General features: G+C 37.9%; 1 protein-coding gene across 2 annotated transcripts in view; it reads right to left on the bottom strand.

Annotated features, from left to right (window-relative positions):
* The window catches only part of MEGF10 (multiple EGF like domains 10), a 110036-nt gene that overhangs the window by 54458 nt on the left and 27862 nt on the right, over positions 1-27716 (bottom strand). For both annotated transcript variants that reach the window (XM_040580704.1, XM_040580705.1), the window contains exons 3-7: positions 26926-27027; positions 25428-25528; positions 16676-16768; positions 2228-2474; positions 1492-1612 (exon numbers count right to left, since the gene is read on the bottom strand). In XM_040580704.1, coding sequence (XP_040436638.1) covers positions 1492-1612; positions 2228-2474; positions 16676-16768; positions 25428-25528; positions 26926-27027 — 664 coding nt within the window. The remainder of the gene's footprint in view (positions 1-1491; positions 1613-2227; positions 2475-16675; positions 16769-25427; positions 25529-26925; positions 27028-27716) is intronic.

Genomic DNA, 27716 nt, shown 5'->3' with positions numbered 1-27716 from the left:
ATAAGTTGTTTCTTTCTGATGAAAGGAAAAGCTGCTTGTAATTTCATTTAAAGCAGCACATCTTAAGAGCTTAGGTAGGATGTCTGCTTCCCTTCAGCGGGTTTTGAATTTCTGCACTGCTATTTAGATCCTTGGAATTAATTGCACCTGTGTAGTCAGGGAACCATCAGATCTTAAGACTTTTAAGAAGCCATTTCAAGAAAAACATATTTAAAGGCATTTCATCAGACAAAAGACATGCAAGTATTTCAGCGAACATAAGATACTGCAGAATTCATACCTGGCTACTTTAAACTTTCCTTATATGAAGAGCAAAAAACGTTATACTGTCACAATTGTGTTTTGCAGAATTGAAAAATCTAAAACTTAGGTTACGCTTAAGTTAACTTTAAGTTATGCTTAATAACTACTTGGAATGGAAAATTAGTCAAAGGGCTAAACGATAATTTGCTAGTTAAAACACACACTAGTATAAAATTGCCATCACTGCTTTATATGCTATCTCATTTTTCATTAGCTGTGTTTAGGCAGAGAAAGGGAGTCAGGAATTTATGCAAGCATTTGTATTCTATGACCAATAATTTCATTCTTCTAACACAAAGTGGAATAAGAAGTAGAAATGGCCATAATCCAAGTTAGGCAGTCAGGTGACTGGTGCTATTCAAACACACAGAGATGATAATTTGTAACTATGTTCTCTAGTTGGTAAAAAACTGACCTCTGCCACAGGTTATCCCAATATAATATCTCAATTACTGTCAGATAATTAAAGTTCAGTAAATGTGGATATTCACCCAAAATTGACATTTAAATAGAAAATATTATTAACAAATACTATTGATCAATATTATTTGCAAACGTATTTAAAGAAATTATTTGGGCCTTGATCACCTTCCACCTTCCAACTCCATTATTTGCCAACTCAGAGTCAGCAGCCTGGTAGCAGGGGAGGCTACTTGCAGCTCCGAGGTCAATTCTTCTTTCTCTACTCACTGACAAAAGGGTAGAAAGTCTAAAGATAATATCAAAGTTCTCATGTCAAACTTCCATCACCAACATTTAACACAGTATCTGAAGGTTTGGGGGTTTTGCCACACATCCTAAACATATGAAAACAGGCACCAAACCCACTGCTAAAATACATAATGGTGTCACCTCCTTATAGTATCAAATTGTATCTAGAAATTAATGACTTCTAGACAAGATATAAAGGATGTTGCCTTGTCACAGTATGATTCATGTTTTCTGCTTCCCAGAATCTGGTGTGGTTAAAAAGGCAGCACAGAACTGGAGGATTTTCTGTAATATGTGGTTTTTTTATTCAGACAGTATTTTATTCCAATCCCTGATGATGAAATATGTTTCTCATTACTCCTGACTACAGGCAAACTGCATTTGCTATCCTCATTTGCTACCCTTTTCTGATGCTGCCCAAAATCTACAAATATGGAAGTTTTAAGGGGTTGTGTAGATTTCAGAGAGTGTTTTTACCATCCATCCAGGCGGGCAGGCACACTCCCCAGTGACGTGGTGACAGACACCTCCATTCTGGCATGGGCACCTCTCCTCGCACTGTGACCCGTGCTTCCCGGGGGGACAAAGGTCCTCGCAGCTGGGGAGGTGGTGGTATACAACAGAGACAACCATTACTTTAGCATACGCTCCAGTCTCCAGCTACCTCTTTGTTTTTAATGCTATCATTAACGTTTCTAGCCAAAAGTATGAAACATAAAGGTGTCCAACATAAAGAGACACACACTGAATACTGTATAGCATCCATGCAACAAATCTAAGGAAACAGACCTAGCAATCTAGGAATTATTTCTTCTTAAAGATATTTCATTCTACACTGGTTGGTGCTCATCCATTATTACTGACAAAGCTCAAAATCTATTCTGGAATGACAAAGTCAAGTAGCTCCATGTTTCAATGCAGTTTTCCAAACTTGTGGCCAAACCATTTTCATGGTGGTCATGAAGAAGCTCCTGCTGCTATTTTTTGTGGCTTTCATTTACCAGTCCAGATCGAGGGCTTTCTCTCAGCTACATGTCTGTGTATTGCAACACAGTTTGCCTAGCTGCTTCTTAGCCAGTAGCCCTGCTTCCCTGCATTACAGAGCAGCCAGACCAACAGCTTAGTGTTAAAAGTTAATCTAAACTCGGTTTCTCTTGTTAACACTGTTTAAAACTTGTATCTCTTTCCCATAAATAATATACCCACTGCTTACAAGGCACCAGTGTATCCAGGAGGACATCTGCACTCTCCAGTCACGTGGTCACAGGTGGCTCCATTTTGACACTGGCATTTCTGATGGCAATCATTTCCATATGTCCCCTGATCACAGCGTTCCTCGCAGCGCCAACCTTTGAAACCAGATGCACAGTGGCAGGCTCCAGTGATGGGGTTGCACAAGGCTCCGTTTTTGCACTGGCAGCGGCTGCTGCAGTGAGGTCCCCAGTGGTCACTGTCACATGCTGCAGGGGTAGAAGGAAAAATTTAGTGTTTTTGTAACTGCTCATGTTGCAGCACTGAAGATACTATGAGTCAACAAAAAAAAAAAGTTTAGAAAATTGAACTAGTTATATAGTACATCTTCAGTTCTCTTTGGTCCTCGAGGATCTTGTCAGGTAGACGGAATTTAATTTATGCATACAAATTAATTTCTTAAGCATAAAAGCAAACACTTTACAATGTGAAGCTCTGAAGTAAATGCAAGTTCTAGTCTCCAGTTTCAAAACTCTTCATTATGACTCTCCATCATCAAATGACACTTACGGCTCCAGGGAGCTTCCATTTACACAGAGAAGTCTTGCTAAATTTAAAAAGTAAAAAAATACAGTCTAAATCCATAAACAACTGCCTGAATCCCACAGGGAAGTTGTAAGACTTACTCATTATAAGATCATGATTTCTTTCAAATCCAGAAATTCCTACTTGTTGAAATAATTGCAAATATTTCCTTGTCAATCTTGCAATATACTGACAGGGCAAAAGAAAATACAAGCAGCGTTTCACCAAGCAATAGAAATTAACACTTATATGGTTAAACTCCATCTGGATGTTACAAATTTGGTTATCCAATGTGTCTTCACGATCATTCAGATGCATCTTTTCTCATCTACCCCAATGCAGCCCATTAAAACCACCCAGAGGTTATTTCAGCATCAAAAGAAAAACCTTACTGTTAAGGAATACATTTTTCTTCAGTAAGAAACGCAGCAGTTCTGTAAAAAGCCAGAAGATTAAGGTCACCTAGAGTTCAACAGGAATGTGCTAATCATATGGTCAAATGATCTGATTTTACTTTTATGTTCTGTTGATAACAGCAGTACGACGGGAAGGCCTCAATTGCAGCAACTGGAAGCCCAGGATCTCCCCTTGAAGACTGACAACTATTGTTCTCCCAGTCTTTTCCTGGGGCAAAAAAAGCCAGGCAGAGAACAGGCACACTTTCCTAGACTAATGCCCAGTAATTCAAGAATCCTCCTCAGGGCAGGAATTATTCAGCTATAGGAGCTGTTCACTCAGGCTACACAAATAAGAAGGGATTAGGGTCTTTTAAAGAACCTACTCCTTAAGATATTTTTTTTTCCAGGAGAGGTCACTAGAACATGCATCCATAATGGAGACATTGTGAGCTCCAACAGACAATAAAATACAGAGCACTGGGAAGTACCGTATGCATCCTAAACACCCAGCAATACCGTCAAACTGACAGAACAAATGTCCGTCTCCTTACTGGCCTTTCTTTTTGAAGATGTATGGGTTTCGTTCTGGAGTATACTACAACACACTGTTGTTTACAGCACACAGCATCTTACAAGTTGCCTTTCCCCATGATAACTCACATTTATTCTGAACTGCTGTATGTTTATTTTCAATATTTCTGCATGGAATAGAAAGTGTAATCCTCATGCTTAACCAGTCCTCAAACTGTTGTCAGGAAACAAACTATTTCAGGATATATATAAATATAAATGCATGTATGGGTAGTGAGACCTCTGAAACAGTCACATGTTCTATCACGGTTGCACAGACACTCTTACTTTTTGGGTTTTTTGCTTAACACATTAGTCTAGATTCAGACAACAGTCTTCCTCCTGCTCCTAGACAGAATAGACAACTTCAATTTCAGCTATTCATCATGGAGTAATTCAAAATAGTAATTGTAATGATGATGATGACGATGATGATATTAATTAAAAAAACCAAACCAAAACAAAACAACCAAAACCACCCTGCCCTGGTATGTCTGAGAAACAGAAGAATTCAGACTGATTGCCAGACTATGACTGTTTCAGTGCAGATATCCATCAAGGGTGAATGTGGCCTGACATGCTACAGATACAAAGACATGACAGGCAAAAGAAGACTCACAAGCTTGCATTCTTTCACCAGTCACTGGAAATGGGATATCTGGTACAGTGCAACAACTTGCAGGTAGCTGCTTGAAGGCCCAGTGTAATGAGTCTCAGAGCCACAGGGACCAGAAACATCTACTACCACACATCTGCCATTGCATCCAACACCCAGGCACTGAAACTGCCTTTCTAGAAACCACAACACTTGTGAAGCAGTGGAGGCCTTGTACTCCCTCTGCTCTTTTTACAATCCCATCCTCAGAATGTCTCCCTGGAACGCACCCTGCTGTCTCCTGCAGATCTACTGATGTCCAAGGTGAACATGCTGTGTCTGTGAACTTGAACCTTTCTTGACTATTTTACCGTAAAAGCATGTACCACACAGTACATGATAATTTATTAGTTTCCTGGTGTGATCTTCTCTGTATGTTTTCAGGAAATCATTGAAATGAAAAGCATCATGTGACTGCTAATAGGATTTCCAGTCTCACGACCATTCTCCCAGCAACACCCAGGTGGATAACAAATATTGACTATGCAGTTTTTCACTACAGCATGATGGCGAAGCATTCCACCAGGACAACGGTGGTTCCACCATAGTATGACAGCACAATAGCCCTTTACGCAAGGTCTGTCACCAGCCTAGGATCCATCTGTGAGTTATAGGCAGAACTGCAGAGAAATTTGCAGGATTAATAACAATAAATATTAATTTTGAATGAGAGGGATAAATCACATTTTTTACCTCTGTGTCCTCTGACTGATAATCAATAATGTTCCCCATAGGAAATGAAAGTGTTTTGTCAGAAACTGGTGCTCAGTATACTATTAAAAAAGAAGAGTGCGAAGGGTAAAAATGTTTCCTATGGTGTGTTTGGTTTATTTTAAATTAGTTTTTGATACTAAATTTACCAGCTATTATATCAGACTGTTTCTGCTGCTTCCTAGTATTCAGACACTGAGAAAGCCAGGCTAGAAGTCGAACAGCTGCTAATCTGGTGGAATGGGATAGTCTTTGAGTTAATGACTACGGTCAGGTTACAGGCTGTCAGCTGGACTTTAATCAGAATAGCTGCTCTGACTGTCCTGACTGCAGCAAGGTCACAGGCACATGCACACAGGCAAACACTACAAGCACACACACAGAGAAGTGTCAGCTACTGGCTTCTGAACAGATTTGGCCTTGTAAATCATTGTCTCAACACAGGGTATATGCAAAAGGGAAGCAAATTACAGAGACAAGAGTCCCACGTTCAGAATGGTTTTGGTACAAGCACAATGCATCTCAGCCCAAGTAACTCCTGGAAACAGTCTGAATCCAATCCCGAAGAAAGACAAAACCCAGTCAGTAAAGTACAGTTAATTTTCTCTAGATCCTTTCTGCCTTCACCTGATGCTATGGCCGGGAGGAGGCGGGGGGTGGGGGTGGCGAATCAAAGTAAATGTTGAACAAACACTGTGGCATGAATGCCACATCTTCTTGCCATTTTTCTTTTTATACTTTCTGTTCACCTGGAAATATCCTTTTTGTCAGCACAGTACATGCTGTACACATCACACAATGCTAGAAATACAGGACAGAGAACTTTTTTCTCCAAAGGTTACTCAATGAAAGCAAAAGTCTGCCTTTGGGAAGAAGGGCACTGCACTTTATAAACCCTCATTTCAAATGAGCAAGTATGGTATGAAACTCTAAGACAAGACAGGTCTACCACCATAAAGAAATGTTTGCTGAAACTAAGTGCCAAACAACAACTTTAGAAACATAGAGAAACTCAAGCATTGAGCAGTGAAAAACATCCTTCAAAAAGAAATCGAAATATGTGATGCAAATTGCTAGCATTTTGAGACCTTTTGTAGCATCTTTTAAGATGTAAAGTTCTGTATTTCCTAGTATAACTTTAATGCACATTGTTGTTATGCTGGGCTAGATATGGTTTTATGTACATGTTTCTGTGAGTGGCTGGTGATTTGCAAATTGGAATAGTGGGACACCTGACATTTTATAGCACAAGGTATGAATTTTTATAATAACCTGAAGCACATCTGAAAAATTTGGTAACTCTTTTATTGCCCCTTATAAACAAAGAAATTTTTAACTAAATATGGTTACATACTTGTAAGGCAGTTTTCTGCATTTTTTTTTACTGATTTTTTTAAAGGGCAACAAAAATAGAAGTGCAAATGAGTCTGAGTTTATTCTTGACAAACCCACCTTGATCACCTACAGTTCTGTACTTCTCTAAAGAATGGCCTATAATGAGAACAAAATAAGGCTATCAAATCAAGTCAAAGAACAGTTCAGAAGAAAAACCTCCTTAGAAAGTCTAACTTGCAACTATATTTTAAGTATGCTACAGTTTCCTTTATAACACAATATTCAAGGGAGACAACGTTTATTTGAATGCTTTTTTTAAGATCTTTCTTCTCTTTTTGTCTTTCTTTTTTTTGATAATGAGAAGGTGAAAGTGAAGAATCACAGCAAAACTAAGATTTACTTTTCTTGCTATCATTTTTTGTAGCTGTCTTATACGCAGCACCAAGACAACGGAATGAGATTTTATTCTGGTTAACACATCTTCGTGCAACACACACTGCTGTGTGTTTCTGTAATTACGTACCACTATCACCAAACCAGAGGAGATTCTTACCGCAGCATTAGCCTTATGTATTTTTATGGCCTTTTAAAACAACTGAAAACAAAATTCCAGACATAGAGTGAACGATATCTCACTTGGAATGCAATATTGTGAAGTGCACATTTAAATAAGCAAACCGTGGCAAATATGCAGAATTTCTACCTCACCATCTCCTCAGAACTCCCAACATAATTTTGTCAGATAGGTTCAAGGAGCCACAGCCTTCAGTAAGTGAAAGCTGATTTTCCTTGCTCCAGCATGTATAACAAACTGAAACTTTGTTTTCAACTGTTTTCAACTCCAACTTGAGCATCATCTGTGACTAACCTTTCATCCTTTCCAGTTTGTCACATCAAGGTCAAGTCTAAATCTCTTTGCCTTCCTTTGCATCCCTCCTTTGACTCTCATATCTCTATTGTCTTGTCCTTACTTTCACAGCCTTCATGGTCTATCCTTGACCTATAATTTCTCATTCAGTATCCAAATATCAACCTTCACATTTACATCACCAGTGGCATTAGCCCCTTTGTTGCATTTTCAGACTATCATCTTTCTTGTTTCTTGTCAAGTTGCTCTCCATACCCCAAGCCATAAAACTGCCATGATATCCTCCTTCACACCCCTACGTTATCATACCTCCTTCCTCTGAAGTCCACAGAAAGTTGATGTAGCAGGTGCGTTAAAACCTCTACCTGCATGGTCATTTATCAGTGTTTGCTTCCTTCCTCATTACCTACATGTTTCCAGCTTTGTGTTATCTCTTTTCTTTTCCTTCAACCACAGGTTCTCTAGGGCAGAGGCAACCTGTTCTGTATTTTTACTTGTTGAAGGAGTCCACAAATCCCCAGCAGGGACAGCTGTGAGGTCCACCAAAAAGCAAGAATGATCTTTATCTACAACTAAAAGTAGATCAACTGCAACTTGCCCTGTTTATAAACTACTCGACTTTTGGAGCAGAGGATATAAATAAGAAAAGAGTAATATTTCTAGGTGGGCCCACAAGCGACCTACACTATCAGGGAATGACCACCACAAATAGCCAAGCATAGCCAGTGTAAGTAAAATAGGCCAATATTGAGAAACTTTGATTTATCCAAAGGAGTAGCCCACTGACAATTTTTTTTATTATAAATTGCCCTAAGGCTGTTCATCATTTAGTGTTTGGAAGAATTACTCTTCCCTCTGTTCTAGAAACAAGAAACATGCTTGTCCTGACATAAATATACATTAGTGGAACTAATAATTCAGATATCTAACTGGCAGTAGGTAAAATCGGATGAATCATTGTAAGAATTTCACAACAAAACAATAATTTTTTATGAAGATGGCATTTAATTTTGCAGGTGAGAGAAGCCATTCACCTTAACTCTCTCGTGACCTTAGTAAGGAAGCACAACCAGGATGAGTCCTCCCATTTCTCCATCAACAACAGATGCCCATCTAACTTTCAAGTGTCAACAGAAGGGAAATTTAGCTTTAATCCATGTGTTATGTAGTCTTGTATATTGCATACCTGAAAATGTGTTTATTGTTTTGGCCAAAAAGAGTGCCATAATTACAATATGAAGGCTTGCAAAGACATGGCATACACCCCATTCCAGATTAAAATTTCGTCAGAAAACTGGATGTCCTTCTTTGACGGGAGAGAAGGTATATCATATACCATGACAACAGTCAAATAGGTCATATATTACATTAAGGCATCATATACCTTCAGTCTATACAAAACTAGACTTGGATAATCCCTCATGGATCCTCAATTCCTCTTAACTGATAAGGACATGAAAAGTCATAGCCATGTAAATGCTACTTTTAAATATCTTCACTTCTGAGTGTGTTTGTGTTCTGAACAACATTCATTGATTGATTCATTAAGTAAAAACTATGACAAAAATACAAATGTTGTCACTAACCTAAATCCACATTGCCCTGACTGAAAAGTTTAGAGAGTATTCTTGAAACTACTCTCTGCTATTATGATTTGTTTAGCTTCAGACGCAAATTGATGGCATGTGTTTCCTTTAGTACATACAGATAATAATTCTCCCAGCTGGAATTTAATCCAAAAAAAAGTAAATTCCCACTGATCCTGAAAGTTATAAGTATTTAAGTGTGTTCAAAATTTGGCAAGATGCATTAAGACACTAGTGACATCAATCCGTATGCCAGCCTGGATTGCAAGACAGTAAATGTAGAACACAGCAAAAGAAATGTCAGAGATAAGTCAAAAAAGCCAGAAAACAAAGTCAGATATTCTGAAAAGTAGAATAAAAACACCCTATAGGAAACCTTTGAAGTTTTATTTAATATAAACATCAGCTTATTCTCCATATATTTTTTTATATGCTGTGTTCTACTCACCTCTGGATGTTATGAAAATACATGCACATGCCTATCAGAATTATTTTTTTCCTTTAGAGAATCATCCATAATTATATAAAATCTCAATGCCTTTTAGCAAAAGACTTCTTTTAACTACATCCCAGACACAGAAATGCATCGTAGTGGGTTTTTCCAGAACACATTTTCTATTAAATTTGGATTTTCTTTCAGCCTTTTGTTTCTATCTGTTTTCATTTGTTATACTGTAGGCTTTTTACCCTGTGGCATATTTCTCATTCTTACTTTTTGTTTTGTATAAGAAAGGATTTTTATTCAAAATGCTAAGCTTTAATTTAATTTAGCAATTTTTTATTATTATTTTTACTTTGTAAAAGCCTTTTGATCCGTGAAGTGGAAGAACAATGAAAATGTGTTTTTCAGATCCCATAAAAGACTGGAACTACATGCCTTTCACATGTCATAAATTTCAGAAGACTCTTTAAAGTGCTTTGGACATCAGAACAAGGTTGGATAATTGCTAAGGAAAACAAACACAGATGGTTCTTCGTGTTCATTTTATTGTGCTACTGAGATAAAACCTGTTAAAAATAATCCTTATTATAGGAAAAGTTACAAAATTATAGGAATATGATTGTGCTACATAAAATGGACTTTTGTCCACGGTCCTGACTTTGTACAGATCTCCTTGTAAGATCATAAATTAGCCTTTCTCCTTTTTTGCAATGACTTGAAGGCCATCTTAATTTTTAAGCAACAAATGTTACCCTTCATATCCTTGAAAACTTGCTAAGTGAGCCACTAACAATACACAGCTCCACCAATATACAAGGCAGATTGAAATCAAACCAATACTAAAACCATGTTACTAGAAACACTGTAACTAGAAAAAAAAAATTACACAGATATTATTCAAGAAATCAACTTAGGTAAATTTCACAAATATACGGAGTTTCTGAAACGGTGAAAAGCAGAAATGAAAAGCATCTCTGATACAGAAAATGTTTGTGAATGAATAAAACTATCACCATTTACTGTAATGCCTTCCTTCAGTAAATCTCAACATAAGTAAATATAACTTTGTTTTGTAGAAAATATATTTTTGTTTCTGCTTTTGCTTAAAGATTGGAACTGTAATTCAGCAAAATGCTGAAGCACGTCCATAAAAATCTATTAATTTTCCTAAAACTTCAAAACCAGAATACTTTATAGGGCAGAAAGTATATTAAATGTAAGAATACTTTAATTTCAATCACATCATTGTACTGGACTCCAGAAAAGCACAGCTGCTACACAACTCTGGGACTTTTGATACTATCTACCACAGTGACACTGTAGTGACTGTCAATAATGAAGGTGATGGCAACTTCCATTAATACCTGTTTCTGTATTTCCCTATATTGATTTAACTTGCTGATGGGTTGGTTTCTTGATACAATGATATTCAGCCTTGGTAGAGGAGAAAATAAAGAGTTCAGCTGGCAAAACTGAGAAGTCAGTTAGGGGAATTACAGAACTAATAATTACAGAAAAATCAAAGGTAGTGAAAAGCATGGCAAGACACATGTAATAAGAAAAGGTTAAGTTTAAGACTGTTAAATGACTTGCTGTCACTTTTGCTAACACAGGACCCATTTGCACATGTTGGTTGGAAGCCAGAGCCAGGGTCAGTTCTGCATTACTTGAATGAGCTATTTCTCTACGTTTGCCATAAAAGCAAATAGCTCTCTGTCAGGATACTCTGCAGTTTCACTTGTGTGATTAACAGTTTCTTGGTTCTGGGAATCAAGCCTTTCTGATGCAAGCATGTGGTTATAACCAGAACCTGTTTCTACAGCCTGTTGAATGGGTTGGAAAACTTAAGGACGAGCTAGCTCTTTAAGCATATCTTGCAAGCTCTGTTAGTCAAAAAGCTTTTAACAAACAAAATCCCAAAGCAATGCCTTGGTTAAAGCAGCTCAATTCAAGATTCACAAGCTGTGCCGTCAGAGTATACAAGATGCTCCCAGGCACCTTGCTTGGTACGTTTACCTAGGGGGCTGTTTTGCCTGGGGTGAAAGTGTGTCTGTGGAAAACAGTCACACACCCACCGCTGCAGGGTTAATGGAAATTACAAGCTCCACTGAGAAACTGGCAGGGGTTGTAACTCACGTGAGTGTCTCACACAAACTATGCCAAGGGATCCAGTTTCTGCCATCTTCTGTATCTGCCAAGTCCCATGAAGAAAACAGTGAGATTTTCATGGGATTTGCAAACTTTACAAACACCCATGACAGTAAAGGAAATCTGACAGCAGCAGAACTACAGTACCTTAGAAGTTTCCTTAACAATTAAGTGCATTTAAAGGTAAGATGTTTCTCTAAGATGCCAGCTTTAAACACTCAGCATAATGTATTAAGGAAAAAGCCAGTTCTTTTCTCATGCTTTATAAAACCCTGGAGCCAAATTAGACCTTAGTGCCTCTTGCTCTACTCCCATGCTTTGACTATAGTCCCAATGAAACTGTTAATCACCAACAGAATCAAATTACAAATTAAAATCCAGTGATTCAAACAAACCTCAGATTATTTAAATACAGTAAAAATAGAAAATACCTATTCATATTTCCACAAACAATCCTAACATACTTGTCATAAACTAAAAACATGTCATTCCCTTTTTCCTTTACTGCTCAGGCTAGCTGGGGGCATCACAAAGGCTATAACCTTTGCAGACAAGTCAGTGTAATATTGATTTTGGCCTTCTGCCTCTGCTCCAGCTTATTCAGAAAGTGTCCTATTGATTTTGAAGGAATTATTTGTGGACTACTAGGCATGAGAAGAAAAACAAAGATAGTGTCCTGATTGCTCAGTGGGGCTCTGCGTTAGGCTGCATGTGTATCTTGCGCACACATTCAAAACTGACAATCAGATCCATCCATGTATTATGTATTACAGCAAATACCATTGCAAGAGTGTGAGCAGAAAACAGGCGGAAAACATAATCTACAAATTTAGAACACTGATCATCTCTCAACTATCACTACATATAGCAACTTTTACAGAAGACTGCTTTACACACAGCCTGTAGTAAAAATGCTCTTATAACATATAACAATCCAATCCGATACAAGTTTAAAAATATAAACAATAATCCAGTTTGGGAGGGAAAGGTTGTGTTGGTTGGTTTGTTTTTCATTAAAATCTATTTGTTTACGATTTTAATATGTAAACATACCTATCTTTATTACTGTCTCCTTTTTTCTAAATTTTGTCCTTGTGGCCAGCCCAGAACTGACCAATTTATACTTCTGAAGTTCACAAACATTTCTTCAAAGGGGTGCTGACAGCAATGCTGGTTGTGCTGATTCACTTACTCCAAGGGATAGTTCAACACATCTTCCATCTGCTCCTACACCACTGACCTGACTACTGTGTTAGGTCAATAAATATTTATTAGAATAAGTTGTTTCACATGACTGTCATCTCTCCCGCTAGAATGGAAGTGTTCTGCAAATGAGTGATATCTCAGTCCAATTAGTATTTCTTTTCAGCTGTATGTATATTATCATCATCTCCCCCATCACTTCCCATTGAAATTCATGGCAAGCAAACGCTGCCTAATACTGTAAATTTCCTTTAACTAAAAAGAAAAGGCCTAAAGAAAGAATACGTCTCACATAGCTCCCCAAGGAGGTATTATGTAATTAGCCAAATTCCAAGACCACCACTCTGGTTTTACTCACAGAAGAATACATCAAAGCCCATTTTCCTCTCAGGTGGGATGCAAAGCATTCAGAAAAGCAGAGGATGTGATGGAGAGGAGAGTTATGGGCTGCGCTAGAACTAAGCACTGAAAGAGGACAGCCTCGGTAGTCTAGTCAAATCCTCCTCTCTCCTCGCCCTGAACTGAAAGCAGCCTCTGACCTAGGCTCTTAGGAACTGGGTACGACTCATCACAAAAAGGAGCTAATGGTTGGTACAAAAGGAAATGGGAGTCTCCCAAAAAGTTCAGTCCCTTAGAAAGGTTATTAAGCAATAGCGCACAGTGATATGCAAAGATACGGGAGGAAGCTTGCTGATTCAGCTTTTACTGCACAATGCATGCATTTAGTCCATGCAATCACTCTGTCATTTTTGGAGAGAACATTACAGCATTTAGGAAGCACTTTTCTACAATTATCACCCAGAAAGCCAGTGTCACATAGAAGCTGTGGCATATGGTTTAAATTATATATATTTTTTAAACACACTGGGTAAATATAACTGAGAAACAACAGATAAAATCAAGCTGGGGGTTGGCAGATGGACAGCTACTGCAACAGGACTAACTGTTCTCAGAGACTTACAGATGAAATTCCTTTGTAACGAGAATAATCAATCCTAACAGAGAAAGAATAGTACTTTGGAAGAAAAAGTTCAGTCCTGCAGTTTTACAAAAAGTTTACTGCTTAGGTAGAACAGTTGCTTCCAACATGTTTGTGTCCATGAAAATGAACAGATTACTAAATCTGGAAGTTTGCCTAATGTCTCACACTTTAAGAATAACCTCTCCCTTTCAGTCACATCATTTTATTTGGTCATCAGTAACCATTAAACCCATGAGTGTCTGCCTTATAAAAATCCTGGCCTGCCTTGTAATCATTGTTCTTTCTCCATTGTTCAGTTAGCTAGTTACATAGTTAAAATGTTTATATGACACACATTATCACGGTATGGCAATTTGTGTATGTTTTTCTTGAATAAATAACTTGCCATATCAACAAAATTATTATTTTTTTAAAAAAGTATCTATTTTATCTCATCATACCTTGCTGCTACTAAAGCTAGTCAAGTTGGAGATCATGCAGGAAATACAGGTAAAGGCAAAATATGAAAGTCTCCTACGCAGAGCAAGCAACAATAAAAAGCATTGCCAGAAAGCCAAAACGCTATCACTTAGTGTCTTTCCAACACTACCCATTGCTCTTCAGTTTGATCTGCTCTCAGAAACACGGATAAGGAAAGCATGCACAGCTAGCAACAAACAGCAGCACTCAAACTCAGAAAGACAATCTGGTGAAAGCAACATCTTTCTTAAGTTTGCCCACATCAAATGGGATAAATTCCAAAACAAATGTCCCTGTAGCACACGCACAAAAATTTCTTCTTCCTTAGCCTACCTCCTTCTCCTAGGACTACACTAGTGATCCGAAACAAATTTCAGCATTTCCAGTTAGCTCTAACGTCACACAGAAACCTTTAGAGCATCAGCAACCTCTCCAGAGACCACATTGTTCAAAGGTACATGAACAAAGGCTCTTTCAGCTTTGGTCTGTTGTGTACACACACCAGAGAGTAGTTTTGCTGTTGAGGCTGCTGTAACAAGCAATCAAAGGCAACCAACTGAGGAAGAAACAGAGGAGAAGAGCTGCTCATATATTCAAAATGAATTATGCCCGACAGGTAAGGGAAATGGACCCTGGAAAATCCTGTGAGAGGAAGGATTATTTCCAAAGGCAGATTTAGATGTTTCTCTCTCATCTGAAGTACCCTTTCAGCAAGTTTTGAACTTGGAAATCTCAACAAATACCAGTATCTCCAATTATACATTGTTTAGCGATACATGTTTTTTCTGCAGGTTTCAGTAGTTACAGAAGAGCTTGATACATAAGACTTTCAGAAAGAAAGAGAACATTTTCTGACAATTTCTTTTGACAATCCAGCACACTAAATTATGATCAGTATTACAGTAACAGTGCATTACTAACTCTTTCAGTTTTATGTCTTACACAAAACTTGGTGTTTCTTCAGAGCTGTTTATGAAAAGAATAACATGTAAGTATATATAAAGATAAACAACAAATTTAATAGTTTCTAAATGGTTAAGTTCTTTCTCATGTAACTTATCATCAATTATTTTTAACTGTCTCTCAAATTTCATGAAATATGCTGCCTGAATCAGTCCCAGATGAAGAGTCACTATAGCACCTTGTTTGCAAAAACCAGAACATCTCCCTATTTTTGTTAAGCAGAAGAAAATGAGAGTGAAAATACAGCCATATTATTTTTGTCCTGATCACGATCTAGGTTTTTTACAGTTGTTATTTTTATAGAAATCCCATACTAGGTAAACTAGCAATGTAATTATCTTTGCAAGACATCAAGCTCTGGTTTATGAATTAGAATTTTATATGGTCTGTTAAATTTAAATTATAAGCATATTTTTTATTGTTGACTAAAATCTATTCCTTTCAAGGGGACAGTCACTAGTGGTGATCCACTTGTAACTTGATTGTAACAAAATGTATGGTTGTAATGTCAGCCTAAGCATTAAATTTCCAAAGAACTTATAAAGGGGAACAGAAAGATGGAATAAGTAACACATTATAATGAATAAAAAAATCATTAATTACTCTGAGAAACTCAATTTCAAGCAAAGGGAAGAAAAAATAATAATTCATGGTCTGCACAAATGACTACCTTTGACGGAGGAAGGGACAGTGCACAAACACGCCAGCCCTGCCACTGAGGGGTTTCTACCCTCTGTTCAGACCTTATTTACTTCTGCAGCCTGCAGCACCTGGTTTTATGCTCAGTCTAGAAAAGAGCAGTGACTAAAAAGGTCATGAAGTAGTATTATTTTACTGCTTCGCTTTGTGTTTCTGACATCTTGCTGTTCTTGCATCAAGTGTGTGATGGCCTTGATCTTTGTAATTTCTTTACTAAGCGTGGTCACCTGCTCTCTGGGTGGCATGTGACTGCACCCACACACACCAAGCAGGGAAGATGCCAATCTGCCCCTGTCTGCTGGCACACGTGTCCTCAACACTCCTCTCTTGCTCCCCTCATCTCCTGCAGGCACTCTTAGGGCAAATGGGAAGAGGAAGGAAGTTGGAGAAACTTATCTAGTACATGAAAGTAAAATGAAAACAGACTGAGCAGACAGGGTGCAACTAATAATGCAGGAGGGGGAAAATGCAAGTGGGAAAAAGGACAAGTTAGTGGCAGAGTGAAAAAGGAGGACAGAGTTGTGAGGAAGGCTTTGCTTATAGCTTTTAAGCATGTCTTAGCACCATCATTCTTTGTGTATCAAGAAAATAAATTTTTAAATAGAGGTTCTTCTTATAGTTAAAACATAATTTTATCTATTTTACTCCAGACACTAAGTTCTGTATTATCTGCATGTTTCTGAGCACAAAATAGCTCATAACATTTAGTAGTTGCTACAGGGTAACACTGTTTGCAAGTTCAGGTCACACAAAGTAACCTGACCAGAAAGCAGGAGCTCAAGCACGGGATCAATGATCATCTGTCCAAAAGAGAGGACAACACTGCAGAAAGAGCACAAGACAGGCAGAAGCAGGTGAAAACTCACCACTGGAGCAGTTGGGTCCTCCCCAGCCAGGCTCACACTGACAGGTGTTCGGAGCAATGCAACGACCATGGACACATTTATCAGCACAATGAGCTGTCAGAGAAGGAAATAATAAAAGAATTAATGAACTCCTAGCACTAGCAAAAATATTCAAAACTTATTCTTCATTCAGATCTTCCATCTCTCAAACATCTTTTAAAAGCAAAACAAGCATGGGCGTATGAATGTTTGATGATATCTCTTCAGAATAAAATTTCTTACTTCACTCTCTTCTATTTCTCCAAAGTTTGAAGGCTCCAGCTAAAACCAAGTTGGTGCTACTAAAATACTTAAGCATTTGATGAAAACTGTCCACATTTAATGGCAAAAGAGTCACGCTATGATATAGGTTAGAAACACATCTTAACATGGTCCTGGCCAAGAAGTTCTAGGTGGCCCTGCCTGAGCAGGGAAGCTTGACTTCCACATGTCCTTTCCAACCTCAACCATCCTGTGATTCTCTGAAGAAAACTCTCATGCCAAGAAAAGGAGGCGAACTTCTGCACGTATAAAAAGAGGGGTTCTCCTGCAACAGCATGGATAAAATACAATTTTCAACACATCAGTATTTTAATATTGATTTTTCTGAATGACTGCACAGTCCATACGAAGCACAATAAAACAGTGATGAAGACTAAGGTAAGGCATGAGATATAAACCCTATGAATCACTGCAACCTTTATTCTAAGTGCTAAGCAGAGCTGCTTGAAATTTTTCTCTATAAATTTTTTGTTTTAGTATTTTCAAGCTTCTACTATTAAGGCTTACTTTGAAACAGAGCTCTTATTTGAAACCTTTAAGAAAAGCTTGAAATAACTTTGATATCCAGCACATTGATGTAGATGACTCAGAATACTATACATTGAAGAGGAAGAATCTGCAATCAGCAACCGTTTACTGGCATTATATTCACCACAAAATACCCTTAACTTTCAAAAATATATACACTGTAATATTTTCCTTCCAGTTTGAACAACAATAAAACTTAAAAAATGTGCACAGGATGGGAATTTTCTTTGTACCAACATTTCCAGAGGAATGACGACAGGAATCTGATCAGTCTACCAATGAATACAAGGCGAGCAATGGGAAAAAGACAAAGTTGGTGTTTATGTGAAGTTTAATGGGACTACACGTGAATCATTTTGGTTCTGAACAGACTGAAAATGCTCTACATTAATTAGGAAAAATACCTGCAAAATGTTATGGGTTTGTCCTAATTAAACATGGTAAAGCATGTTGGCCATCTTTACATTTTGTGTGCCCAAGAAAAAGGAAAGGCACACAGGTATCAATCATGCATACTATTAATATTACTATCTTTGGTTATCTGGGATCCCAGCTATTAAATGCATATTTTACAGCCTTTAATTTTCATTCTCAACTTTTATTTCTAATAAGCTACTTTTCAGATGTGCATTAAAATTATCTTCATTAGAAATCAACCAGGACACCGATTTTTAAACGGTACATGACACAAGGTACAAAGCTATTTCATTGTTCTTTATTTATTTATTATGAAAAGAATGACTTGAAATAATACATGACAATTTCCAGTTAGTCTTATAATTAGACATTAATTACTTGTATCTTTGAAGATTCTTGCCTAGTAAGTGCTTCCTTGGGCACTGAAACTCTCCCTAAACCAAATGTGTGAAAAATCTTACCGGTAACCTGTAAGACAACAGATGGTAGCTGTACACATACACATCTCTGCATGTGCACATGTATGAATAACTTAGTCTGTACCAACATACTCAACCCAAATTCCTGAGCAATAAGGCTAAATACAATAAAGTGACAGTCCACCACATACTCTGTGAGACAGGTGGAAAAAAAATAAAAATCAAAATGTAAGAAAGGGGACCCATTGAAAGGTACAGAAGTTCTTTGAGCATCTCCTTGCACAGCCCCTCATGCCATGCTGAGCACATAGGTCCTTCCTATAATCCCTGCATAACAGCACGTGCTATGGCACTGTGCAAACAATCATCAATTGCTTCCAATAGTTAAACAGAGTTATCTTAGAGCAAATGTACAACAGATGAAACTTTGGGTCAGAGCGTTCACAAAGCAGAGTCATCTCACAAATTAGAGCTGTGTTCCTTTCTTAGCCACAATAGTATAAATCAACAGTAGCTTCTCTTCAGCCATTGGTGTTTCAGTTTTCCAGTAGCAGAATGTAAATCAAACACAATTCTTAAAAACAGGCTACCACTACTAAATCTCTATGGAAGTCATCTATAGGTAGGAACGTCAGGGGTTTTGACAGGCAAAACTCTGCTGACTCTAATGACAAAGAAATATGGGATAAGGACCACTGAAGAAAGTTGTATAATATAAATATTGCTGCTTCTAAGTAAATTCAATTAAGATATATACACACATATATATATATATATACACAGCACACAAATACACATTTTTTTTCCCAAAGCCAGGGTATATGTAATTCTTTACTTTGAAGAAGCTAAAGCCAAGAATATTCAAAAAACTGTTCAAGATATACAAAAGAATTAAAGATATCCAGTGTTTTCTTTTTTAAAAAAAAAAGTTTCTTCTCTTAGTTTTGTATGGAATTATTGGACATGAAATAAGAAAATACTTACATGCAAAAGCAGGTGAAAAAATTAACATGAAGTCTTTTTGATACTTAGCAGTGTAAAGAAGCACCAAAAAATTCACTGGCAGCAGCAAATCACAAAACTCTTACGTTCTTTTGTAAGGGAAAAATAAATTATCATATGAAAAGCAATCTCATCTTAGTCTTGTGTATTTCTTTTTACATCCTATTTCCCCTTTTCTTCTGTGTCTTACTGTTTCCTTCAAAATTGTGTCTAAAACCTTGCCTTGTCCAACTTACAGGTCTGTTTCAGCATATCATATCCTTTCATTTTCTTAAGAAACAAAAGGCAGATTTGCTCTTTCTGATTATAGAGTATCAGCCTGCTTGAAGTATCTATAAAATATCTGCTGGAGTGTGGCAATTCCCTGTAGCAGCCCTTTCTGCACCACAGAAGCAGCTGCCCCAACCCCTGGACACAAGTCCACCAGGCTGCTTGAGCTCTGCTCCCAACACGTTTGTAGGTGCTGGTACTTCTGTAACCAGCTGAAGGAATATGCTCTGCTAAGGAAGCATAGCAAAGTGAATCATTGTGAAAAGGCATGTGCAACCCACCGAGACCACCACCAACACTATTACAGCAAACTGAAAGCGATGTGAGGCAAGGGCTTGGCCAACAAGCTCGCAGACATGCCTTAGCACCACAGCTTTGCAAGGGGAGCTCATACCAGGGGGATTAAGCCATTCATGCTAGAGGCATAGAACATATAATACAGTTTTGGGTCAAGTTGCCACTTTCAAACACTGATGTGTCTCATACTGATATCAATGAAGAGAGGGAGAGAGTCCTCCAGCTCAAGAGAAGGTTGCAATCCAGATGTCTACTTATATGCTGATGGGCTCCAACATACTCCCTGCAGTGCAAATGCAGATTGCTCCTCCATTGCTATACCTACTTAAAGTATTACAGCTGAGTGGAGTAATTCCTGTGTCCTCCACTTCCACTTCTGAACTAGTGTATATACCAACATTGTAAAACTTGAAATTTCTGAATGGCATTTTATGAATTTGCTCTCCATGATTAAGAAAGTGACATGAAGTTATTTCATTATAAGTCACCATGGACAACACTTAGACAGCTGTGCATCGCATTATCTGATGTTAAAAGAAGATACAGAACTTCCAGTAACAAAATTTGAAAAAATGTATTTTTATCTTTAATGAAAGTTTATGCAAGCATTTGAGGATTTGTTACTTTTTCATTTTGAAAAGCCAGACCTAAATAAATAAACATGCACAAAGCTTGAAATGTTTTGTTTGTAATTATGCACATAAATAAGTGATCAGGAGAATCAACTTTGGTTCTACAATTAGACGTCCACCTTTTGAACAAATTAATCACATCATCAAATGAGCAGATACCTGAAATCATACTTGACTTCATGAGATTTCATACCTGAAATCTATTAAATAAAATTCCTATCAATTTTGAAAAAAAAAAAAAAAAGACTTTGAAATCTTTCATTTCAGAATCATGCTAAAAATTGAACAAACTTTGTAAACCAAAGAAAATTAGATAGAAGATTGCACTTTTTTTATAAAAACTTTTCAGTCTGTAGCTCAGCCTACTATCTATATGGCCAATTTCCTAGGGATTGCCACTGATATTAGGAGATTAGTGACAGTAAATTATTTGGACTAAATAAGAGACAAAGTCAATCACTCAAGCTGGTATGGGCATTTTAAGGCCAGGAGTAAGTTCCTTTACAGGACTTAACCGAATGGTTCTATCTTTGTATCTGCCTATGAACTGCATTGAGATTATCTCAGAAAGTCCATCAGATCTAAACATTTAGTACATTCATTATAATTTTTAAGATCAAAAATAAATAATCACCTGAACTCCAGTTAGCCTACTCTTCTGCGAAGACAGTGCACAACAGTGAAGTCAGAAATTGGCACATTATTCATATCCTTTATAAACAGTAGTTGTATGAGGAGAGCACAAACCAGGGTGATACTGGAAGTACTAACAGATATCTTCATGTTTATAAAACAGTCCAAGTACTAACCCCATATAATGTTGGAATTAAAGTATAATTTCTTTTAACCATCTGAAGACAAATCCAAATGGCACAACTAATAAAACACAGAATGATTTTTCTGTTCAGCATGACTAAATGTTGCTTGCCATAATAAACTCAATCTGCAAGAGAATATAACTGTACTGGCCAAAAGTTACACACAAAAAATGTGCTTATTATAATATTTATTTACATCATTTAAAACTTCCCAAGAGGTTCCCTGGAAAGCTTCCAAGGGCTGCAGATGGGGGCTGATTTCTGATGTCACTTTGTTGCTTACCAATAGTGATGTCAATGCAGCATCATTTCAACATACTCAGAAACACTGGTAAGAGAGGTATCTGAGTTGCTTAACAGACTTTTTTAAATTTATCATAGCTGTAATGGGGTGGTCTTTTCCATAAAGCTCTTAACAGATTATCTACTTCTAGTGTGATTGTCATCTTATCAGCAGCATTAGTAGAAAGAAGGGGATGCTAAAATTCTGTATGAGTTTGGACAGTTTACAGTACAATGGTTGTTTTTAATCTAGAGAAGAACAAACAGAACAAAAATTTCCATATGAGGATAAAAAAGGCCTGTTTGTATATTTTCCATATATAGAGAGGACACATATTCCAAATACATATTCCACATATATATATATGTATGTATGTATGTATGTTTAGATACATATACTGAATCCAAAGAAAACACAAAAGAGATTTTCTTCAAAAAGTTAAAACATAACACAAGTTTCACCTGTAGAAAGTTTTCAGGAACAAGTATGGAAATTAGAGTCACAATTCCACAGAAATCTTGTATCCTAAGATTAATTCAAATTAATCTGTTCAAACTGGACTCCAAAAGACTCAAAAAAAATCTCACTTAAATTTCAGCCAAGGCTTTTCTCTGGCTGTTGGTCATTCTTTTCCTTTGTAAATACAACATTTACAGACTTCAGCAACATGAAGCTGGCACATTTTTGCAATTCTTTTTGCACTGACAAATAATTCTCTTGCCACTGTAGACAGTGAAATGGCATTACCTCTAGTAAGTACTATCTCTAGACGAAGAGTGACTGGTGAGAATTCACACTGTAGGTTCCTAATTATTTTTAAAAGGAAGTCACAAGATTTCAATTCATCACTATGTACTGAAGCGTTGAGTCATTCCAAAATCATCTACCATTAGAATTTTCTAATAGAGTTTTCTAAATTGAGAAGTCAAATGAGGTAACAAACAAACAAACTAAAATAAATATCAACAGCACCACAAATACTTTAGCCTTTCAGAAGCATTCTACACTCTCCACTAAGTAAAACATACATTGCATGGAAAATAAAACTACTCTAATGGAAAAGCTGTGTGCATTGTGGAGCAGCAACCGTATAAAAGCAGATATCCACAACACTTCAAATGGCTTTGACTCTTTTGCATATAAAAAAGGGGGGAGGTGCATGTGTGTTTTCCAATGCAGTTGCCATTTTCTTGCAGAAAAAGATTTTGTGTTGGCTTTCTGCCAATGATATTTCTGCTATGATAACAGTCCTCCCCATATCACTATCTTACTATTTGATCTCAGCTGACTGCATCACACTTGCTTTCCACGTTAAACTGGATGACTAGTATTATCGCAGTATATGCAGGCATCACCTCTTCTAGTACATACAAGTCCACTATGAAGAAAGCTGGTTGGAACGATGGACAGTATGAAGTACTTGCTGCCTTCTGTTAACTAATGGGCTCCCTCATTGCCCTGAATCCTCAGCTCCAACTGAAGACCATAAGGACTGAAGGTCTCTCTATGCCTTCCAGGGCCAACTATTACAGAATCAAATAAATGCAAGTTAGCTCCACTGAATGATCTTCATTTTTACACAATTTGAAGTCTCAGGGATTCCAAAGTTGCTTCAAAAGTCTCAGCAAATATGTTCCGAATATCAGCATTTGGCAACTTCTTATGTAATAACTAAAAAATTAGTACATCCAATGTGGTCTGAATGTACTAGATTCTGTAATTACTACATATACTATAGCTATGTAAAAGCTGTAGCCAGAGTCTCATCATCAGACCTCTCACTATCAAACTGTTATATACTTCAAGAAGTATACTAATTAATAAAAAAATAAATATGACATTCATATATGCTGCATAATAACCAAATGTAGTTACAAATTGGTTCTTACAGGTCTAATGCATACACATTAAAAACAAAAAGGTTAAAAAAATTGCCAATCTGATCTCAGATAATCCATTTCTTTAAAGTTGTTTTTTAAAAATATCATTTTGACCTTGCTTTTTCATGTGCATAAAACACTTTAAATCAAAGAGCGTACTGCTGCATTTTCAAATTCCAGGAAGTGCTGTAAAACAAAAATATAAATTAGGATAGCGTGAGATGTTATGACATTGACAGGGTATAATTTTCCAGGGATACAAATAAATCCTGTTGGTCATTTTCAGTATGCACCTCACAACAAGCAGAGAAGCACAAATTAAGAAACTATTTTGCATTTGTATTGAAAAAATAAATGTAATGTACATACTGATCCTGATTTTCAGGCTCAGGGAAAACCAGAGAATTACCCACAGCACTGCCATCTCCTAAACTGGGTTGCAAAATCCAGTGGCAATGAAAAATCTCTTGTTATACATCATTCCAGAGAACATCTTCCTGGACAAGCTTTTCCATACCTTGATTGCTATGCCTCACCACTGTCATTATAGCCATAAGGCAGACAAAAAAGCAATGAGTATATCTCCAATTTTCTTATTCTCAGCTGTTAAAAAACCCACCAGGTAAAGCAGTGGACCTCAACAAGTCAGGCTGAAAGTGCGCTGTTAGAGAGCCAGCCTTTTGCACGCACCTCAGCCCAGGCCCTGCCCCAGGGCTGGTGGGCTCCCATTTGACTTGGGGACATGACACAGAGCCTCACGTGAGAGGAGCCAAAGCAGCTGCTGAAACAGCTCACATGCTGTAGCTTTCCCAAAAAGCTGGCTTTTCACTTTTTCCTCTTGGCAAGACTTGCCCGTTGGTTACCTGTTCGGAAACTGGGTGGCAAGCCCAAGCACAGCCCCTGCAGGCCAGAGGCCCCAGCCCCTCACCAGTCCGCTCTCACAGGGCCCAGCATTTCCAGAAAAAAATCCAGCTATACTGCCTCAGTCCTTCTGACATTGTTCGATAAGGTTCTGCAGGTTTTTAAGATCTGGTTATTAGAAGAGCTGAAGCAAAACCAAGGAATGGTCAACACCACAAATTACATGAGAGATGAAAGATTGCCCCTGATGAGCCCAGTTTTTCAAGGAGATGAAAAGATGAAGAAATTTCATGCCCTGACTTCTGAAAAACTTCACCGTTGCAGTCTGTGCTGCGCATGTGCATTCACAGGGACAAACAATTTGAAATACTATTGATTTCATTTTGCTTTTAGCCCTACACATTTGGCCATCCCTAAGGATACGCTATCCTTCACCACCAGTTACCTGTCACAAGTTCCCTGCTGCCGGTCCTGCCAGCACCAGCAGGCACTAGCTGCTCATCCCACTGCGTGGCTTCAAACAACCCTGTGTTAAACTATCACACGCTTCCAGGGCTCTGGATTAACACCTCCTCTACATCCATTCTGCCTTTCTAACAGGCTCTTGAATGAATACCATTTTAAGAATCAGACCTTCCTAGGTCTGCACAAGGTTGTACACGACAAAGAAAGCGAGCTGAGCTAAGGCCACCACCAGGCTCTGGACACAGCTCTTCCCTCTTTAGACTTAGGAAGATGTGGAGAGACAGGAGCACGTGCCACACGAAAAGGCAGCGCTGCCGCCTTCAGTACACTTGTCCTGTGCACTTTCCATATGGTCATCAGTTAGTATCACACCAAGGCTGGTTACTTAGACATCTAAAATCCAATTATCCTGCCATTTGCATATGCACAGCACCAACTGACTTCAACAAGAGCTGCATGTGCACCACTGATGAATAACCGAGTCCCCATAACTCAGCGTCCTCAAGTCGCCCATCAAAGGGGAGTCAAACCAGCATTGTGAAAAACAAGGAATTTCAAAGCAAAAAGAAGCTAAACTTACGGACACACATTTCCCTGCTTTCATAAAATCCAGGGCAGCACTGGGATTTACGCCTGTACATTGTTTTTTCACCATGTCTGTAGGCAGTACGGTAACTGATCCTAAAGAAAAGAAGGAATGGCTGTTTACATACAATTCATGGTTCAGAAACAAAACAATATATATTCTTACACATTTTAAAAAAACATTCAGGTATCAGTAAGAAGAGAGAAAAAAGGCTCAGAGAGATCTTGATTTATCTGTTGTTGAGTTTAAGAGTCTTAGTGGTTCCCCAGCAAGCCTTATGTCCGTGGGTGGCCAGACAGCAGGAAAAAAAGTTAAGGATTTTGGCTACTTAATTAATATGCAAACCAGAGCATCACTGCCTTCTCCATTAGCATCCCCTATGGAGGCTAAAAGCTGAAAGTACAAATCAGTTTGCTGGATTATTACAGCTATTGGTTTCCAAGGGAAAGACTTCTGGGGACCATCCTCCCCTGAGCGAGTCAGTTTTCTAGGGGCAGAGGTGTCATGAGAAAAGAAGTTCTGGCTAAGGCAGGAGATGAGAGGACTCAAAGGAGAGCTGGGGCCTCTGAGCAGTCAGCATCACCACATGCCCCTCTCCAGGGGGGCGGCTGCATTTTGCTGAATGAAGCCCTGCAGGGCTGTGGTGCACAGCACACAGAGAAATCAGCACATAAACCCATCAAGAACTGCAGAAAATATAGCCTCCTTCCGACAGGAGCAAGTCGTATTTACCAGAAGCAGGCTCTCCCACCCCTGTCTCCTCTCTGCTCCCCACTGTGTTCATAAATCTCCACCCCCAGCTCTCCTGGCTGCTGACCACATACTCCACCAAGCAGTACACACATCCCCACACCGCCTCAGACAGTATGAACTCCCAGCAGAGAACAGTTCATATATAAACGGTGTCATAGGTAGGCAAAGTATAATCTCTGTTTGAACTCAGTATCTGCTTTTTACATACTATCTGATCCCTCTCCTCCAGCTGCTCTGCCCCAGGGAGCCTTTCCCACTGCTGATGGCTCCTACTTTATGAGCATATCCCTCTAAGGAAAATGCCTTTTACAACTATCATCAGCTTTTAATCATTCACCCCTTGCCTACTTTTTGCAAGCACAAGGAGTTTCCTTTAACAAACCTTTTTATTTTCCTTTCAAGCAGCATGCTTTCCCCAGAACGTAAGGTAGCAAGCAACAAGGGTTCTCTCACGACATTGCTAAACAAATACACCTTACAGGGTCTGGGGAACTTTTGCACTTTTTCCCAACCCATTTGTTTTCTGTTAGCACTCCACAGGATGATATACCCCGATCTGATAATAAAACATACATGACATTGCTTGGACAAGCATTTTACAGTTGACACAGACCACGGCAGTTAGAGACTAGTTACTATAGCTAAAATGTCCTACATATCATGCTTGATTTTGACAGACACAAAATCTGTACAAATATCTACAATTAACAGTTTGATAGTATTATCAATTATACATCACCTGTGTCGTGTGCACTTAAACCAGTTTAGGATGTCAGTACAACTAGTGTAGTAAATTTGATCAAAAGGATGCGGATATGACTCTTGCACTGTAACTGAGTAACTGAGGGGAGAAAGAGAGAGACAGCAGAAAGATTATCAAGCAAATCCTTTCTACTCCAGTCTGATTTAAGTCATTTACAGAGTCCTGATCTAGAACGTAATGAATATAACAAAATATTCATGTGTAACAAAAACACAAAGGTAGTTCAGGTTTAAATAAATCATGAATCAGCTAACTTTATAAAATAGAAGATATCAATTGAAAGGTTTTCCTTCCACAAAGCAAAGAAAAATATATATGTGGAGAGCCATCATGTCTCTACTGTCTAGCACATTTGATGGAATAGTACTACTAGACATTTAAATAAAAGTAATGTGAGACTAATTCAAGGAAAAAACCAAACACCTGTGTCTTAAATGAGCAGCAAATTGAAGTAGTGTGTAGTACATGTTCTCCCGTGGCAATAAACTTTTACTAACATCACTGGATAGCTGGAAAACTAGTTAGGAGCCAGAAATATAGGTTTCTTCTGTTATCATACAAAATAGAAAAATCTCACCAGATTTCCTGAGGAATTTCTGTTAAAAACTGTAGCTGTATCCATAGCAAAACATATTTATCAGTCGTGGAAAAGTTTGCTAGTGTACTTGGATACTAACTAGGTGTTAGCAGAGAAACAGACCTAAGTAATAATTACTGAAAAATTATACAACCATTATACCATAAAACACTGTCTATTCAGCAATCAG

This window comes from Falco naumanni, chromosome Z, assembly GCF_017639655.2.
Source record: "Falco naumanni isolate bFalNau1 chromosome Z, bFalNau1.pat, whole genome shotgun sequence".
In the NCBI taxonomy this organism is placed as follows: domain Eukaryota; kingdom Metazoa; phylum Chordata; class Aves; order Falconiformes; family Falconidae; genus Falco; species Falco naumanni.
Note: the sequence above shows the minus strand (reverse complement) of the source record. Positions and strands in the feature narration are given on the sequence as shown.